Genomic DNA, 19059 nt, shown 5'->3' with positions numbered 1-19059 from the left:
CCAGAAGCAGAGGCAGAGGAGTTGGAGCTGGTGAGCCAAGGTAAAACTGCTGGAGGAGGGTTGAGAAGGATTTGCAGGCAAATCAATACCAGCACTCTTTGGAGAGTTGTGCCTGTAAATGGAACCTGAAGCTGTTATGCTAGCAGTATGCTGTAAAGCCTCATAACAGCATTAGCCTGGTGTTTGCTGGTGAGTGTATTTGAAAGTTTGTCATTTTCCCCACGTTAATCCTTGTGCTACAGGCCTGTTCAGGTCAGTCTCATCCACCGTGTGAGAAACCAAATGGTCACTTAAGAAATGCCAGGGAAGCAGCTGTATTCTACTGTTTAACAGTGGTGGGGTTGTTGTTGTTGATAGCATTTGAAAAACTTCGGATTAAGCATACCTCTTACGTTTGTGTAATACAGTGTAAACCGCTCATAGTGATGACGTTTGTCCCGGGCTTGTTCAGTTTGGATAGATTCAGTTGGCAGTGTGTAGCACCAGAGAGGAGCAGCAAATTACTGACAGAGCCAGTAAAGATTACAATGGTCCAAACATGCATGAAAAGACCCCAAATGAACTTCTGATCACTATAACCAAACTATTCTTTCCGAAGCATTTCGATCCATGTAAACGGTTGATCACTATATCTGTGATAACTATAAGTGGTTTGCACTGTATGTGAGAGCATGTCTTTAAAGTGGTCGAAAAGGCCCCTGTGATTGTCAGGAGAACAGGCCTCCCCTTCAACAGTGGTTCACTCCAACTGTAAGCTACAGATGGGTGCATACTCCCCTTTGACCTCAGGGGGAAGTGATGAGCCCATCTCTCTTTGACATACCACAATGTGTCGAAAGAAAACTTAGTTGGACAAGTTACAACGTTTTACAGGTAAACAAATTGAAAGGATGAAGATTAAATGGGAGGAATGGCGAATGTGCATCTGGTGAACCGCCCCAGCACTGCTTCAGGCTCCACTTATTTAATTGGACATGACATATGCTCAACGATTTCATCCCACGGAGAAAAGTACAACAGACTGCATGTACCTACCCTCTTGAAGTCATCATGTTTGCATTTTTGTGTATCTGCACATAAAGTTGCCAAAACAATCCAGTTAAACTGAAGAATAGAAAAAGTTACTACTAGCTCCATATTTCTGTCAGATCCAGGTTAGACCTTTGTTTGTAATTGTAAATGCATACTGTTGGCATTAATAGACTTGACTTGTAGAAACCATTTGACAAGTATTTGAAAGGTAAAGTTCAGTTGTTCAATAGGAATAAGTGGCGCCCTCTCTAAGGGCCAGTATTTGGTTTGTCCATTCTGGGCTACTGTAGAGGCATGAGGCTGCAAAAGGGGAGGCTCCATGTTAGAGGACTCAATCCTGATATGAAGGTAGATATGAAGGCCTCATTCTTAGCTAACGAAAACACCATGATTCTCAGTTTGATTATACAGCAATGAAAACAGGATTATAAATATAACATGAACTATCTGTCAATAGATCCCCCTAAATTGTACACTCTGTTAAACCACAGTAAACAGGATGACCTATTATATGTAACAGTGTATTTGGTGCACACCATCACGTTCCAGTCCCATTATCGTGTGGTGTATATGAATGGGCTGTTTAAAGCAGAGGCTGTGGTGTGTGGGACACCCCTGATTTTACTGCATGTCCTGTGCAAACAACAAAGACCCAGAGGAGACATCATGTGAGAGAATACTTCATTGTAATTCACTGGATTTTTACATAACACAAACATGAACAAGACAACCACAGAATGTAGACAGTGAGGGGAATTATTTCTGTATATAGTTAAATGTACTTTAAGAGCGCAGCGTTTGTTACAAAATGACATTTGATCTGTGGCAGTAGCTAAGGCACCGTGTCAGGCCCTACTCTGCATGTCCCTCACAAGAATGGGCTGAGGTAAAGTGGATTATACCAGCATTACTGAGTTTCACCTGCCTGCCTAGGATGGTAAAAACTTTGGACTGGAGTTTTTTTTCTTCTTATGACCCTAATTGCAACTTATCTCATCTTTAAAAGGTCATTCTCATAGTACATGTGTAACATATTGTACATTTTCAACACAATGTTCGGTCTAGAGCTGAATTATTTGAATGACTTCACAAATACCATCGGTATTAAAATGAACAAAGGGTGAGCTGAGAAGTTGAAAACTGTCATTTCAAATTACAAAATGCAACATAGGCCCACTGATCATGAATACAAAAAATAAAAGCAAAGCCACAACTGTAACACACCAGCAACCACTGTGAAATAAAGGCAGTGCAATTAGCCTCATGTTATCACATTATAATAACTGACCTTTTATGGGGGGTTTATACAGTAATATAAACTAATAACTCATTAATTCAATGCTCTATAGCTTACTCATAAGCCTTTAATAAGAAGAATGTTTGGAGTGCTAAGTATAAAAATCTCTCTAGCTGTGTTTGTCCTCCTGCAACATGAGAGGACACCTGTTTAAAGGAAAGATCTGCAGAGCATCTGGTCAACAATCAATTCTTAACAATGTATTTACATTTACAGATTCAAACTTAAATCACAGTTAGAAGTCTTCTTGAATTTATACAGTTATAAGCAAATCTGACTGAAGGAGGACAAACACACAAGAAGAGATTTTTTATGATCCGGCAGCAACAAAGTTATTTATGTTTAACAACAATTCTATAAAAATTTGTACACTAAAAATCATAGATTATAGCTCATAACCCCTTTTCAAAGGCACCTTATCACAGTAGAAACTGAAATTTGTCACAGCAGTGGGCTTCACCCTTAAAGCTAATTTGAAAGTTTTGGTCTAAGTGAGTCCCAACAAACTGCAGGTCCTGCCACGTTAAGTGGAGTGGGAAAACAGATACAAGGAATTTTAAAGAAATTATATTACAACATTTTGCTCCCACTTAACACTGTTGTTTTACCAAGTGCCCCGAAGGTGTGTGAAGGTCGGGGGAGGAGGCTCTAGATCTGCTGTCTCACCCCTCTTTGTTTGGCTTCTTTCTGCCGGTAGTGGAAGAGGCTGGTGGAGTCCAGCTCACCTGCGTAGTGAATCGCTTCAGCAAACAGCTTCACCACCTAAAAACACAAAAAGAAAAACATTAGGCTAAAGTTCATCAGGCAAGAGAGACTATATAGCTGCTTTCAGACATGCTCTGAACTCCAGAGATCCTCCAGACATTCTCCAGAGGGGCTGTATATGTAAACACAAATGTCCGAGCGAAAGCCTCTGGACTTTCTGCAGACTTTCTCCAGCCTCCTCATATTAAGTCTGCAGAAAGTCTGGAGGAGCTGATGTGAGAACAAAGCAGGAGATCCTCCGCAGGATCTATCGTGATGGTGGATTGATGATAGATGCAAAAACGAAAAAACTAAAAAACTAAAAAACTAAAAAACTAAAAGAAGACAAATATCTCAGGATGAAAAAGCGGTGCCTTACACGTAGCTTTTTGTGATAAGAGACGAGAAGTAAAAACACGTGATCGCCGCAGTGGAATTAATACATTACGTCCAGCCTCTGCCTGCTGCACCAGCCCTTAACTGAACGCTCCGGAGATTTCTGTGTTGTGGTGAGGGGGGAATCTCCTGCTGCGTTGTGCATGTGTGAAAGGCAGAGGTCATGTCTGAAAACAGCTTTTGTTAGTGTAAATTGAGCATAAAAGCCACTATTGGTGTGACATTTACAGACCTGGTAATTGGTGATGAGGGGAACACCGTGGTCGATAGCCATTCTGCGGATGACGAAGTTATCCTTCAGGTGACGAGAGTTGTTATTGGGCAAGTTGACCACCAGGTCAATAAGACCTTCGCTTATCAGTCTGTACAAACAGCAAAAAAAAAGAAAAATGGTGTCAGCCATAATGATAACAGCAGGAAAGTGGAAACCACTTAAAGCATCAGGTGTAATATTATCAACAGACCTTCGAAAATAATCTGAATTTGTAGGAACTCAATGATATTACTGGCCCAGAAACATGACTAATGCTGTTCTGATGCTGGATGTAGAGTATTCAGACCTTTGCTAACATGGTTGCTGTATGAACTTGTTCAGCTCCACTGCTGTGAGTTTGTTTTAGTGTTTTTCTGCCTCCTAGTGATCAAACCTAAACATGTCCGCTCTTGTATTTTTCAGTTTCACACAAAATTAGCTGTTAAAAAAATTACATCTTTTTAGTTTAGTTTATTTATTAAAGAAAGCTGACATAATAAAATACCTAGAAAAACGGACCATCAACGTAATATTGTATTGTAGCTGTGTTTACGAGTCATTTTGTGGGCCTCTTTTATATAATACTTATAGCATCACAAACGCACACACTGAGGTCCTGACTTCTGTGTAGCCTTTTTCATTTAAAGGCCTTGACAAACAGCATTGAATTAGTGGTAGATTCTAATAGAAAACGTGGAGGACGGTGACAACAAAGGTCATGTTCTGCTTTATAAAGGGTTGGCCTCCATGCCACTTTGCACAGCTGATGCCATCCAGGCCCATTAATTTCCCTCTACGTCCTCTTCTGCACTCTCGCTCATTTCCAAACATATGGTCCAGATGGCTTTACTGCGCGATCATGACTTTTTGGTGGAATCGTTACCTGAATATTTCAGTCACCGTCAGCCGGCTACAATTACTGTGTTTCTAGAAGCTTTGGAAAAAGGTAACAACCTCTGGCAACTGAACGAGCTCTAAAGTAAATGTGCCCAGTGGAAAATGTTTGTTTGATAGTTTCGACACTAACATGAAGAAATGTGGTCAAGTTCACTTTAAGTGCAATTTAAAATTCATAGATCTTGATGAAAAAAAAAAAGGCATGTTGATATTTATGAGTGTGTGCAATTTGGTGCAGATCCAGATCAAAATCCAGATCTGGTGAATTAAAGTGTGGTTTCATGAGGGGACTGTTGGACCTTGGCGGACGAATGCGCTCTACTGATTGACATTCTAGTTCAGTAAAGTATTAGTGACTTTTTCCTCCATAGTTAGCCATGGCTAAATGAAAAGACCAAGACACTTGAGCTGCTTCTGTTTCTGAATTTCCCCAAATTTGTCTTGGCATTGCTCTGACATAAGACTTTCCTCATCCTCCCTGTTCCAGCCCCAGTCTGGTTCCTACGACTGTGGACTTCAGAGTCTGCTACATCTGCTTTGATCTTGTAAGCATATTAGGGTGGTAATGAAGGGGCTATGCCCTCAGATCTTAAGGCAGTATCTTATGCTGATTAGATATTCCAATTTTGGATCTAATGAATCATAGTTTACATATTACTTAAGCACTGCCTCAGGAAAACCGAGTCTCACCCTGAAAAATATATTTGACTCAGAGTTTCACATTCGCTGGCTTGTTTCCCCCATGTTTCAATGAATGTGTCATAATTAATAAAACATTAATTTAAAATAAACATGTCCCAACCTCTTAATACCAGGCAAACTGGTGTCTTCTCCCTTCTCCGAGGGCCAGGCTACTGGAGTGGCAGGCACGTCGTTGGCACACAGCCATGCAGAGGTAGCTTCAGTAGCAAAGAGCTAGAAGACAGAAACAAGGCAACATTACCACATATAAAGACATGCATGAAGGATATTGAGGGTAAGTCTTTATTTCAAAGTTAAGGTTAGAAATCTAAGAACCAGGAAGCTCTCGATGCACCATTGTTGATAATCATGCAGGAAAGTTTGTTTGTTAGCTCTGTGGTGTTTCAGCACTCACTTTGAAGCCTTCCTCTTTCAGTTGGTGCGCTGTTGCCAGGAAATTGGGTCGGAACGAATGCTGGAAGGGAAGAAGACAGATTGATGAAAAACAAAATGCTAACACGTATGAATACCAGCAGAGGCAGTGTTCTGATATGAGTTTCTGTTCAAACATGAAGAGTCCATCATGTTCTGTTCATCACTGAAAGGCTGTTCTGAATCTGCCTTAATGTCCTGGTCCTGCTTCTAAATTGTTCTGTGCATTCAAGGTACTTGATTGATTTAATTAAGACTGTAGATTTGGAGCCATTTTAAATTGTGTTACACAACCGTCTTTGTGATTCAATGATCTTATTGCTTTTCAAAAAAGATCAGAACAAATATATAAACGGAAGCAAGAACAATGGTAAGAATTATTAAAATTATACTTTAAAAGGCTGGAACCAATAGATATAAATGAAGCTGCATCTTTGAAACTCTAATATTTAAAAATAAAAATTGTTAAAAGACAATAAAGGATGACTGATCCCACAGATAACTTTTCACATAACTTCCGAGGCCCACGTGTGATGATCTTATTCTCAGTGAACAATTTGTACTTTTTTTCCGCTAGCGGTTTCTCAAACGAAGCAATAACAAAAGGTACAGTTTGGGGACATCAGGGTTTGATTCAGGAGGTTTTTACCAGGAATCAGATTATCCCCAGAAGTCTCCTCCTCTCCAAACTGATCTAACACAGAGATTAAATCCAGCAGAAACATCTAATGAAGCCGTTTCACTTTTAAAACTGGGTCTCTGTGCATTCTGGATATGACAGCATTATATGTTGCTGCCTGTCAGCCATGTTACGGAGCGTATGTGACCCCGGGCATTTGCCTTTAAGTGGACCTTTTCCCCAAGATCTCCAATTACACAGCCAGAGTTGGGAACTGCTTTGTTCTGCTGCATTACTAAAATTCACAGTTTGATAACGCATGGTGGCTTAATTACTAAAACTCATGTGACGTGGTGTCATTAAAATCTAAATACACTGTCCAGGCTCACAGTTCATCTCTGTGGCTGTGGATCGGGATGGAGATGATTTTGCGGCACAATTATGCAGAAACAATGATTCGATAGTTCTTTTGAAGTCATTTTAAAAATTCTTTATATACTTTATACTGCAGTTTTGTCATGTTATGTAAATCGTTTATTTTCGCCCTGGGAGACTTTTTAAATTAGAATCATGTTGGTTTTGAATAGTTACTGATGCCTCCGTATTTCCTCTTATTCATTCAGCTGTAGCAAGCATCAATTACTGTATTTGAGCCTATTCACACATCATCACTTGAGAGCTCATCATGAGAGTTGTCAGTCACGAGAATCAAGGACGGATGTGGTGTAAATCAAACCGAGGCTGGAATTGTAAGAAGCCGATGGCCAAAAAGATTTGTTGAGAAGGCTCCTCTCATTTGGTGTCTTGTGAGCAGGAGGCGCCAAAAGGAAGCACAAAGCAGGAGGCGAGTGGACCTCCAGATGGCTGTGGACTTACCTGAATTCCAATCAGGATGCCCTTCTGTGGCAGCTTGAAGCCTGTGGAGAGCATAGCTTTCAGGAAGGCTGAATAAATGTTTGGTCCAAAACAAGCTACCTGTAAGAAAACAACAGGATGAGACCCCGCGTGAGTAACTGTGGAAACGACTCTCCAAATTATGGAGGAAAAAACACACACACACACACACACACAAGTATTAACAGTGTGCTTACTTCTCCAGTGGACGCCATCTCACAGCGAAGCACAGGGTCTGCATCCCTCAGCCGCGGCCAGGAGAACATGGGCGCCTGTCGAAGAACAGAAGAGGGAAGGATTTGTTTTTGAAGTATGAGGATATCACCACATGTGAGGTTAATAAGCTGCTATTCAAACTCCATCACTTCCTCGGAAAAATCTACTTGTTAAAACAGCCGGTAAAGACTGCAGTGGTGTGTGCATACGTATATGCGAGTGTGCAGTGTCATATCGTGCTTATCTTAAAAAACGCCTTTACCTTTTCCTCAAGTTTCAGGACTAGGCTATAAATTTGGGTTTTTGTTTTCTCATTACAAATCACTATTTCATTTTGTCTCATGCAAACTGCAATTTCTGCTTCAGCTCTGAAACTTTAAGGGCAAATCAGAAAATAAGGAGAGGTGAAACACAATATTGGCCCAGACAGATGCAGACGGACGCAGACAGACTGACAGAGGAAATTTTAAAAGAAAGGAGGCTTCTTAAAACAGCAGGACACCAGTCGCTTTAACAGCCTGTTTAACATGTGGCCTCCACGCTGAGATTAAGGGGGAAAAGCAGGTAGGTGGCGTAATGAAGGAATACCAGGGTGAGGCAGAGGAAGAGGGGAGGGGAAGCGGAGGAGAGGAGAAAATGTGAAATGAAAGATGGAGAGAACAGGTGAGGGAGTGAAGACAGTAAAGACAAGAACAAAAATAAATGGAGAGAAAATGGATGATAATGAGGGAATGAATGACAGTTAAAAATGTAACGACAGCAGAAAAACTAAAATGAAAATGAAACAAAAGAAGAGGGGAAGAAAAAGGTGAAAAGAGGGAGACAGGGAGGAGAACATGACTGAAAGACTAGTATGGGAACAGTAATTCTTATTGTATAACAGAAAAAAAAAAATAGGGTTTTATTTGGAATGTCATTCTTATTTTTTCCATGTAGAAGCAGACAACTCCTGACGAGAGAGAGAGAGAGGGGTGTCGTGGTGTGGTGTGGTGTTGCGCATGTGTTCACACAACGAAACACACACGTAGCGGCAAGGACCACAAGGGGGGGATTCATCCTTGAAGCGGGTTATCTAATCAGCTGAACGTAATGTTAGCATACTAATGCAAGTAGGGACGGAGAGAAGGGAATGCAGACGGGGAGGCAGCGTCGCTTATCACGGCTTTGTTCAAAGTGTTGGAGGAAGAGGGAGAAGTGCGCAGAGATAAAATGGAGGAATGTAACTAAGAAAGGAGATGAGACGGAGGGAGAGGGACACGTACAGGGAGGGAAGCAACAGTGACAGGGAGCTATTGATGTGCAATAGGAGACAAGAGTCGACAATAGAATTAGTCACACTGAAGACAATTTGCGGAAACAAAGCGAGGACGGCACAAAGACATGCTCGCGGGTCTCTGCGTTCAATGTAAATCCAGAACAGTCAATTTAATCATCATAATGAGAAAGGCTCCTTCGCCACCACGCCGACCGCAGAACCAAATCTGCAGCAGCCTCGGCGTAATGGTCACAACTATAATAATAATTAATATAATTTAACCAAAAACAAGTCGGAGAAGGGAAGTGAGGGGAGGGCGGGAGAAAAAACTGGCAACACCATCACCTGGGGAGATTTAAATGCCCTGAAAATGAGAAACTACTCAGGAGCCTTCATGAGCAGGATTTTGAAAAAAAAAAAATAACTCAGTGGTTTCATTTGTAATGCGGTGTCCTCCAAATGAAATTGGTATGTCTGAGGAACAGAATGTATGTGACTGCCACAATAGCCAAGCCTCTCCAACCACAACATCACACACACACACACACACACACACACACACACACACACACACACACACACACCCACACACACACCATCTCCCTATCCCACACCGAACGCCCACTCCTCACAGACAGGAGAACTGCGAGGCTCCACAACATGAACAATGTTATCTTGGGGCACCAGCTGAGCTCCAGTGGAGGGAGAGAATAAAGTAAGACGTGTCTACATAACATTTTGTCTCACAGTGGGCCTTACTGGAGGTGGAAGTGCAGGCACCAGTGTACAGGTCTTCATATTTGCAGCTGAATGGGAATTAACAGCAGCAGCCGTAGCAACAGATTTCTGAGTGACAATTTTCAGACTTGGTACTGATGTTGTTATTGATGGATATTTAGATATTCTCACAAAAGATCTATAAAAGGCTCCAGATTCTGAACCCAGCCAAACGGTTGGTAGGGCAGAACAAAGTGATTCCATGGGTCTTTACTAAAACACTACAAGGTGACTGCTTTCAGATTTCTAGAAAGGCAATGCAAGGTGACTGCTTTTTGGTGTAGAAACTGCTAATAGCCAGTGGTGGACAACAAATAAGTATGTTTACTCAAGTACTTTACAAGTACACATTTGAGGTACTTGTACTTTGCATTTATGTAACTTTCTACTCCTGCTCTACTAAAACTCAGAAGGTAATATTGTACTTTTTTCAGTGTAAACCATGTATCTCCAGATGTTTTAATGTTAAATGTTTGGGATAAACTGAAGGATGAACTGTTCCCTTCATGTGTTCTAATTGAACCCTTTAAAAAGCCTTTTTGAATGATAATTTTGAATGCAGGACTTTTACTTGTAGTCGAGTATTTTTAAAGTTTAGAATTAGTTACTTAACTATCTGAATAGTTCAACTTCCAGTATGTGGGATTTTGAGCTTGGTCACTAAGATGCTCCAGGTAGGTTTTTTTTGTCATTGCTATTGTGAGCGGGTACTTATGGTGGTTGTATTAACATTGCTGGTGGATGCTCTGGTGTTATTGCCAGGGAAGTTGTTGCTATGGTGATTCTGGGTGGTCGCTAGGGTGTGGTATTAGGGCAGCCATCCTTCACAGGGCTCAGGATGTAGATTGAAAGGTTAGTAGTTCGATCCCCGGCTTCTCCAGTTCAACGACTACCCTTGTTATCTTTAAAGACGTTACACTTTTAGCTGAACAGCTCTTATAGTTTCAACGGATGGTTTGTCAGTGCATGTTCGTATCTCGTATTTTGGTCTTCTTTAAATTGCACTAAACCTAAATACCGTCAGGATTAATAGAGCTGTATTGTATAAAGCTGGTCAATAAAAATCGAAAATCATTATACAAACATACATTTACAGAAACAGTACTAATGATAGAGTCCTTTCAGTAGCAGCAGCACTTGGGAATAAAGAGAAAATTGTGGAAACCACATGATTAGCTAGAGTGGCTGACTTCATTATGTTGTAGAGTGGAAATGATAAAACTTTACAAACTAAAAGTAAAAGATAATTTTAAGCAAAAACTTGAACATATAGTGAGTCATTTAAAGGGTGAAATGAAGTTACTGTCTCAGTGGTAAAGTAACCATTACATAAAGTTGATCAACACATTAACAAGCAGATATTTTTATGCCAACAAGCCCTCGTCGGTTAAACACCTTACTGCAAAGGCTTGATGTCTGTGATGTTCGGAGCTTGTATTTTTCCTGGGGTCGTTAGGCTCAAAAGAATGTGTCTATTTCAGAAGTCACCGTAATGCCTCGCATGCCACGGTCAAAGGGCCGAAACATCCAACACAGTTATTTTTCTCCCGCCATTAAGTGTGCACCGGGGACGTGCGCCAAATCAGCTTCCTCCTCCTCAAATGTTGTTTTCATGCTCTTCTTCCTCTCAATGTCATAAATACAACTGTGTTATTGTTCCCCACGAGTTTGTATGTCGAGACAGAAATCGCACAATGGGGACTTGTTAGCGAAGAGAAAACAACATGGCCTCAAACAAGGGACTGTCAGGGAGAGGAGACAGTAAGAGCGACGGAGAGCGGCTGAGAGGGAACGAGACAGATAAATGAAGATGGTCTCTCCGGATGGCAATGAATTGAGCCTTGTGATAATACAGTGAGGATAAAGGCTGAGAGGGTACATATTGATGACACACACTTCAGGCTACAGAGGCTGGATAATGGTTTTACACATCACAGTGTGTTTACAGTGGTGGGCTTTATGTGAATGTGGCTGGGTTATGTTTAACAAAAAGAAAATGAGATTAGCAAGACTTCCCTCAACAGTTGTTTTGTGGCAAGGTTTTCCAGCACATATCAGGGCCTGGCTTAAGGGTGGGAATTTCTAGGCAATTCATGATTCGATTCCGATTCTGAAGGCTATGATTCGATCAGTAGTGTTTTAGGCCGCTACTATTACTACAAGTGTGATGTAATTTACAAAATAAGGTTTTCAATTCAAAAGATCAGACAGTGGTCAGCGCTCTCCACATCGATTTAGACTTGTGTGCGGCATCTTTGCCTTTACTTTAACAAGGTGGCCCCGCCTGGCCCCCCTCTGCAACATGGAGGCACATTACTCCACTGGTCAACAAGAGATTCTGCTCCTCTGCTCTTTTATAATCACTGACACTTAGAGCTGAGCTTTATAAAAATCTGATGACTAAATATTTATGCTCCTGGATGAATGGGGCATCGCTTCTTCTGCAACAATGACGTAAAAAAAAAATTCTGCGTTGTGTGATAATCTGCGGGAAGTACTTCTCTCCTGTCTGCAAGCTGTGTGTGTGTGTGTGTGTGTGTGTGTGTGTGTGTGTGTGTGTGTGTGTGTGTGTGAGTGAGTGTGTGAAGCCGCAGTTTTTATAATTATGCAGCTGCGAAAATCGCTAAAACAATGAACGTAGCGGAAAACATGAATCGATTATGTTCCGTCTCTGCATCGATGCAGAGTCATCGAGGTCCGCATCATGATGCATCCAAGAATCAAGGAATTTCCCCACCTCTAGCCGGGGTATATGACGTCTGTATCATTGACTCCAAGTAAACTCTGGAAGTCTTTTAAGCCCAGCGCCGGGAGTATTCAGAGCTCTGATTAATATTCTTCACCACTGTGCAGCCTAGAAATTGAAAACTTTAGGTGGCAGGGAAGAGTGGGGGGATTATACCTGCGTGATTGGCTCCGAACTACAGCCATTGTTACAGCAGCTCTGTTGTAATTAGAGGGAGAAATTACTTTGGAAAAAAAATAGCTTTGGAACATCTGGCGTCACGCAAACTCTCTCATACCCAATCTGAGGAGAAGTAAGCCTCCCAGCCGGTATGAGAAGTCACCCATTACTCCCCAGCACACGCCTAGGTGGAGGGATGGAGCAGTAATTGTCGCCTTTGTAAGGGCATCCAATGGAAACTGCACGAGTGGATCCTGCACCACCTATTAAGAAGTCATACATGTAGGACTCTTTACGTAGGAGCCAATTTCCTAACCCAACATGATACATCAGACCGTGGGAAGTTCATAGACATGATTATTAGGGACCCAGTTAAAAGTCACTTTTATACCACAGGTAGCTATTAACACTGAATTCTCTTAATTATGAAAGTTTGAACTTCAGTTTAAGAATTACATACTTCTGTGTGAGTTGAGAACAATTCACAACTTAATAGGCCTTTAAAACCCTTTAAAAACAGCGTCTTGGTTTCTGTGTATCAGTGTGTGTATCAGTGTGTTTGGGAAACAATGACGTCACAGCTTTATCATTTTTGTGTTCGCATTTGGATGGAAATATTTTGTACCATAAAGGTTGTGTGGACTGATTTTTTTATTTTTGTAAATGAAGGAGAGGAAACGTGTGATTGTAGCGTAACTGTGTTGTCTGGTGTGACGATATGGCAACAAGGATTGTGTCATTATTGTCAGTTCACAGCTGTCCACCTCATGAGGCTACTCTGGCTACCTGCTTGTTTTACTGCGACGGTTTGTTGGCAGCCATCCGAGCATTAAACATTTATATGATTCAATCAGGTCGTCACAGTTCCTTCTTGACCCTGAGTTGATTCACCTCTGGATCAATTCCATTAGGCTGTTACACAGAGGGCAGAGTATAGCAAAACAACAGCTTTGAATAAACATTACTGTGGGTGTAATAAAAGTAACTGAAGCTAAATGGAATTCAGCCATCATAAAACTTTAATATCTAAACTCACTTGTTATTTTTCTCGTGTAACGTGTCAAATTGTCTTCTGTGGAAAAGGCCTATCAGGATGATTATGTCTGGTTCTTATAAATACATTTAAACCCTTTCACTCTGCAGACAGTTGCAGAGGATGCTTGATGTGTGAGCCGCAAATTGGAAAAGTCCTCACTAACTTACACTTCTTTTTCACTTCATGCGGCTGTGAACAGTTATTTCAGTCTCTCTTCTAACCTTGATGCCCACGTAGTCTACAGGAATGATGGGGTTCTCCAGCGAGGGCAGGCTGGCCTCATCCAGAGGCTCCCCCACCATCACTTTGGTTGCCACGTTGATAAAGTCCACACCGATTGTTTTTGATACAAAAGGGAAGGAGCGTGACGCCCGCAGATTACACTCTATCACCTTAAAGGAAGTACAACACAATTACTGTCATTGCAGAAATGTGTAACCACACACACACACATTCTCCCTGACCAATTACTGTACATATTGGATAAGGCAAATCAAAAGACTCACACTCCATAGAGACATTTACATTCCAATTAACTAAACAAATATGTACAATATATACACATACTGTAGCTGGAACATCAAAACTGAAGGTAACATCGATCCTAAAATCCAACCACAAGCTGATCTCAACTTGTGAGTGAAGTGTATTTGCTGTAACCCGGTGCTAAAATGCCGATCTATCTTTAAGTCACACCCTGAGAATTATTACTCACCATGACATCATTGCCTTTAACCAGAAATTGAGTGTTAAAGGGCCCAGAAATTTCAAACGCCTGCGCGATTTTGCGGGTGGCAGCTTTCACCTGAGAGAAAAAGGAAAAAGAAATCACAGACACATTTAAAATATAAATAAATGAGGCTGTCTGTAACCGTTTAATACAGCAGTATCCCTGTATACGATGGAGAAAAAGACTGTGGCTAAATGATGATTTAAAGAAGTTGTTACCTCCACCAAGGTGTTTATGTTGTTTTGTTTGTCTGTTAGCAGGATTACACACCTACCGGACAGATTAACACGAAACCTGGTGGAAGGATGCGGTACGGCTCAGAGAATAACCCATTCAATCTTGGTGCGGATCCAAATAAATGGGCAGGATCAAGGAATTTTGTTTCACTTGCAGGTACATGCACCACTGCAGCGGAAACTATGAAGTCTGACAGTTGTTGTGGATGGTAAAAACTTTACGGACAATAGCGTGAGCATCTGATTGAGCATGCGGCAAATAGTGCTGCTAATAGCACCACACACAGCTGTGCAATGCAGCAATAGAGCAAAACACCAAGTTAGACATCTTTCATGTTATTATGAGAAGTGTGAACGTTTTTCAGTTCATTATGTAACTTTGGCAGAACAAATTAGATAATGCGGGACGCCACAGTCTAAATAATCAGTGGGAAACACTGCTTTGACATGCGCTTTCAGATATACAGTACAATTGATATGATTCGAGTCACTATGTCTTGACTTGACTGACCTTTTCTAGCGCCCCCTGGCTGATGCTCTGGGTTGGCAGCATTAGAGTGGCATCTCCTGAGTGAACCCCAGCATCCTCCACATGCTCTGTGATGGCATGGGCCACAACCTGGACAGATAGTATTTGCATACAGATTATAACAAATTATAATGAATAATTAATTTTTCTAAGATCAGAAGATCTCTAGACTGGATGTGTTTATACCAACAGTGTGTCACTGTGGGAAATAGTATATAAAAAGGCAGTGTGAAAATATGATGGTACATAAAGCTGTGAGTGATGCATTGTGCATATGAAATAAATAAATAAATCAAGTCAGGTCAACACTCATTGAAAACCGGCTCTGGACAAAGGGCCTGTGTTTGTGGACAGTCGCTAAGTGACAGTGTAGGTGGCTATGCAGAGTCAAAAGAATAACTTCCAACATTTCACCCTCAGGAAAGGAGATTTTTTATCACCAAGCAACTCTGTGCAAGAGTGCGTGTGTGTGTGTGTGTGTCTGCAAATGAGCTGCAGTGTCATTAGTTCATTTAAACTGCTGCTAACCACAGCATTCATTAGCACTCTTCAGATAGAGCCTGTAATTAATACGTATTATCTCTGACTTCTCCACTCTCTCTGTGTGTCTCACACACACACTCTGCCTGGCCAGGAATAATGAAGCCTGTTTGGTATTCAATGAATGGACAGCTTGTTAATGTGATACTGAAGATAAAGGAGGGGCTGTATTCAGGGAAAGGAGAGGGAGAAAATCTACCGTACGACTGGATTGGCCATGTTCAAACTGACACCCTTGAAATGACTCTGCAGTCTAAACAATGGAACAACAGAGAGGGCGCTCAGGACAAGGGGCTGGGCGGCTGTGTCGCTCACTGAGAGTTACACACTCGCGCAGTAATGACAAACCAAATGTTTTAGTCCGTCAGGTTTGACTTCAGAAGTTACAGAAGTTGCAGTTCCACAGGGATCAAATAATTCAAACATTTAACTTTGATAAAGCAGAATTCATTTAAATTTCAGCTCGTCGGAAATGGACGAGCCAGATTTCTCACAATATCCACTGAAAGAGCAAGTTACTCTGATTTTAGCTTCTTTTCATTGGCATAAATGGATTTTAAGACTTTATTGTTGACTTTTAAGTTCCGTTCTGGACACCTGAATACATGTCAGATCGTTTGACACCTTGTTTGCCTGGTCGTTACCTGATGTCTTCAGCGAAGGCCCTGCTCAGAAGATTAGACTCCTTATCCTGTTTTGTATAATATTTGTGTGTGATTTCTCTGGGGCTTAATTCACCTTAAAATGTTTATCGTTATTATTATTTTTTATTTGAAAGTGAAGTTTCTGAAGACCCCCTCAAAGAAAGCTGCACGCTGGATTACTGCAGGCCAAACTACTAAAAGGAATTAATGATCATAAATAAAAAAAGGGACAAAATGTTTTTGGTACATTATGTGTGTATTCAACTTATGCTCAAGCTCTAATTATGGCAGGCAGGACATAATAATACATCTGGTGCATGCAGTATAGTTGTCCTTCATTGCCAGAGCAGTGAGTCTGCTCTGCCAGGACGTCTCCACATACACATAATGACAGCTCAAAGGCATTACAGTCACAAACCCTTATAACGGGACAGAACCTCATGTCAGTAGAGTCTCACCCTGCCAGCCTTGGCCACAGCATCCACCTCTACCTCCCTGGCACCACGGACGAACTTGGTAATGACCACTGGATGCTCCTGGGGGAAAGACAGCAGGGCGGTTATTCTGTCAACTGCTAAAAACAGGTGAAATAACCCAGTCTGAACAAGGTCTTTTGGTATTGTAGTGCAGTCTGTAGATTTCTGGGTATTTTGGCTCTCTTGTCCCCACAAACAGTTGCTTTTTTCCACATCCAGCAGTTATAGAGCAACATCATTATTCATTTGGAGTCACGTTTCTGGCCAACCGGCAGAGAGAAGTCCGAAATTACCCCTCTCTCGGCTCTGTTTTCGCTCTCGACAAACTCCTGAAAGAAGTATCTGGCTTTGTATGTGCTAAATGCTCCGCTACGTCCACCAGCTGTATCTGTCCATCATTTGGTGTTGAGCAGAAACTTTACTCTGGGTTTGTAAGAGCTTTTTCTCTGAAAACAACTAACAGTGTCAGCTGAAAGCCGCATGATGAAAGCAGTGAGAGTGAAAAAGAACAGTGAAGTTGTGGGCAAGGCAGATAAACAATGAGCCCAGGCTCACTGAAAAACTCGGTCTAGCCGAGGATGGCTGCGGATTCAGGTGTTTGTTCTCTCTGTAGCTTCATTACTACAAGCAACTCCTTTCACATCATCGTTTCAAAGTCAGCCGAATCTTATTTCTGCTCAGAAACGAGCAAATGCTGTTGTTGTGATGTGATCGGAGCTCATCCTGCACAAAACCTTTACCTCCATCTTGACCTGAGCTCCTTTCTAATGACGACTCCGCTCCACAAATCTGCAAGTCTCCCTGTAAACTGCAGGACGTGGACGATCACTGGTGCGACAAATCCATGAGGTGCAATAATATCCAAATTTGGCTCAGTGTCACATTCACAGGTGCAAAATAGAATAAATAAAATCAGGTACTTTATTTTATATTTTGATGAGGGGAAACCCCGAGATTAATTGTCTTTAGTTTTCTCTTTGCTTGATTTTAAGTCCTCAACCGTCGATACATTGATTATTATCATCAGCAGGAGGTTCTGTTTGGCCCCCGTCTGTTGGTTTGTTTGTCATCAGCAGCTAAAACTACGAAACAGATTTCTACGAAACTTGGTGGACAGATGCATGGACCAAGACAGAAACCACTGAATCATCACGGGGATCTGGACAAAGAGGATCCAGGACCTTTTTTCTCTCTTTTAATAAAACCTACATCTGTCACTGTATGCACTTTTTATTTAATTAAATGTCATACTACTATTAACAGACTTGATTTGGTGCTCTGAAGGTGAGATAGTGTGTGTGTGTGTGTGTGCATGCATGCGTGTGTGCACATGCTTTTAGCTCCAGGTAGAGGCCCTTGGAGGGGCCAGCTGCCCCCGAGCCACCTGCATGTTCAGTGAGGTAGAGCTGGGCACACAATACTAGCCAACAGACATGCCAGCTGGTAGCAGTAGTTAATTGAAAGCAGAGGGAGAACAGAAAAATCAGAGCGAGAGTGCGTGTATGTGTGTGATGTCGAGAATAAGATCCTTTGTCCTAACATGCTTATTCAATATAATTCAAGCCAGAAGAACAAAAAAAATGAAGGTCCGAGGTGAAACCTTTGAAGGGAGTTCTCTGGCAATGTGTGTCTCACAGGTGCGGACGTGTGTACACTGATCTCACCTGGGACACCTGAGTGGCCTCCTCCAAGAAACGTTTCATCTCCTCTTCCCCGTACACAACATTCATGGCTGAGCCGCTGGTGAGATGCAGAGAGAGAGAGACAGTGAGAGAGAGAGTGTGTGTGTGTGTGTGTGTGTGTGTGTGTGTGTGTGTGTGTGTGTGTGTGTGTGTATGGATGTGTGTGTGTGTGTGTGTGTGTGTGTGAGCGAGGGAGAGAAAACTGAAGAAAAAGGGCCACAGGAGAGGAAGAGAAGCTAGCAAACAGGAGAACATACAGGCTTCTAATGATTGTTCAAAACACTCATTATCTCTGCGTTGCATCACTATTACCATCGGGAACAAGGTCTGGAAACAGTCAAAATAAGGCGCGGGAGAGAAAGAAGGAGCGAAAGGGAGGAGAACAGTTATTTAGGTCGAAAAGCACTCCAGGCTCTTGAAAACAAGTTCAGAACTTTGTCATTAAAAAACAACAGATTTAGGCTGGAGTGTTTGGTTGTTTTTATCTCCTGTTTGATAAAAAGAGGTTCAGAGGAACAGGACAGGAAGGCCACAGGCTCGGGTCAGAGCTTTATTCCTCAGCTGTCTGTAGCTCAGAGGCAGACATATGTCCAAATCCCAGACTGAATACTGACCCTTCATTTAAGTACCAGCCACACACGACTCATATTTGCACATTCAGGCACATCCTTGACTCGGATGCCATCTAGTCCCTGCTACGTTGAATATTGAGATGAATCATTCACATCAAGACCAATAATTCAGATGCTGTATTAAGAGTGTGAAGAGGTTATATTTTGACCCAATGT

At 41.7% G+C, this 19059-nt stretch overlaps 1 protein-coding gene across 1 annotated transcript in view; it reads right to left on the bottom strand.

Annotated features, from left to right (window-relative positions):
* Window positions 1-1696: 1696 nt before the first annotated feature.
* Window positions 1697-19059, bottom strand: part of cps1 (carbamoyl-phosphate synthase 1, mitochondrial) — a 45641-nt gene continuing 28278 nt past the window's right edge. Inside the window, exons 28-38 of the mRNA XM_035173927.2 lie at window positions 18254-18329; window positions 16572-16649; window positions 14912-15019; window positions 14150-14239; window positions 13656-13826; window positions 7443-7517; window positions 7228-7326; window positions 5716-5775; window positions 5422-5534; window positions 3702-3831; window positions 1697-3091 (exon numbers count right to left, since the gene is read on the bottom strand). Of these exons, the coding sequence (XP_035029818.2) occupies window positions 2978-3091; window positions 3702-3831; window positions 5422-5534; window positions 5716-5775; window positions 7228-7326; window positions 7443-7517; window positions 13656-13826; window positions 14150-14239; window positions 14912-15019; window positions 16572-16649; window positions 18254-18329 (1114 nt within the window). The 3' untranslated portion in view covers window positions 1697-2977. The remainder of the gene's footprint in view (window positions 3092-3701; window positions 3832-5421; window positions 5535-5715; window positions 5776-7227; window positions 7327-7442; window positions 7518-13655; window positions 13827-14149; window positions 14240-14911; window positions 15020-16571; window positions 16650-18253; window positions 18330-19059) is intronic.

This window comes from Hippoglossus stenolepis, chromosome 13 (genome assembly GCF_022539355.2).
Source record: "Hippoglossus stenolepis isolate QCI-W04-F060 chromosome 13, HSTE1.2, whole genome shotgun sequence".
NCBI classification, from domain to species: Eukaryota; Metazoa; Chordata; class Actinopteri; order Pleuronectiformes; family Pleuronectidae; genus Hippoglossus; species Hippoglossus stenolepis.
Note: the sequence above shows the minus strand (reverse complement) of the source record. Positions and strands in the feature narration are given on the sequence as shown.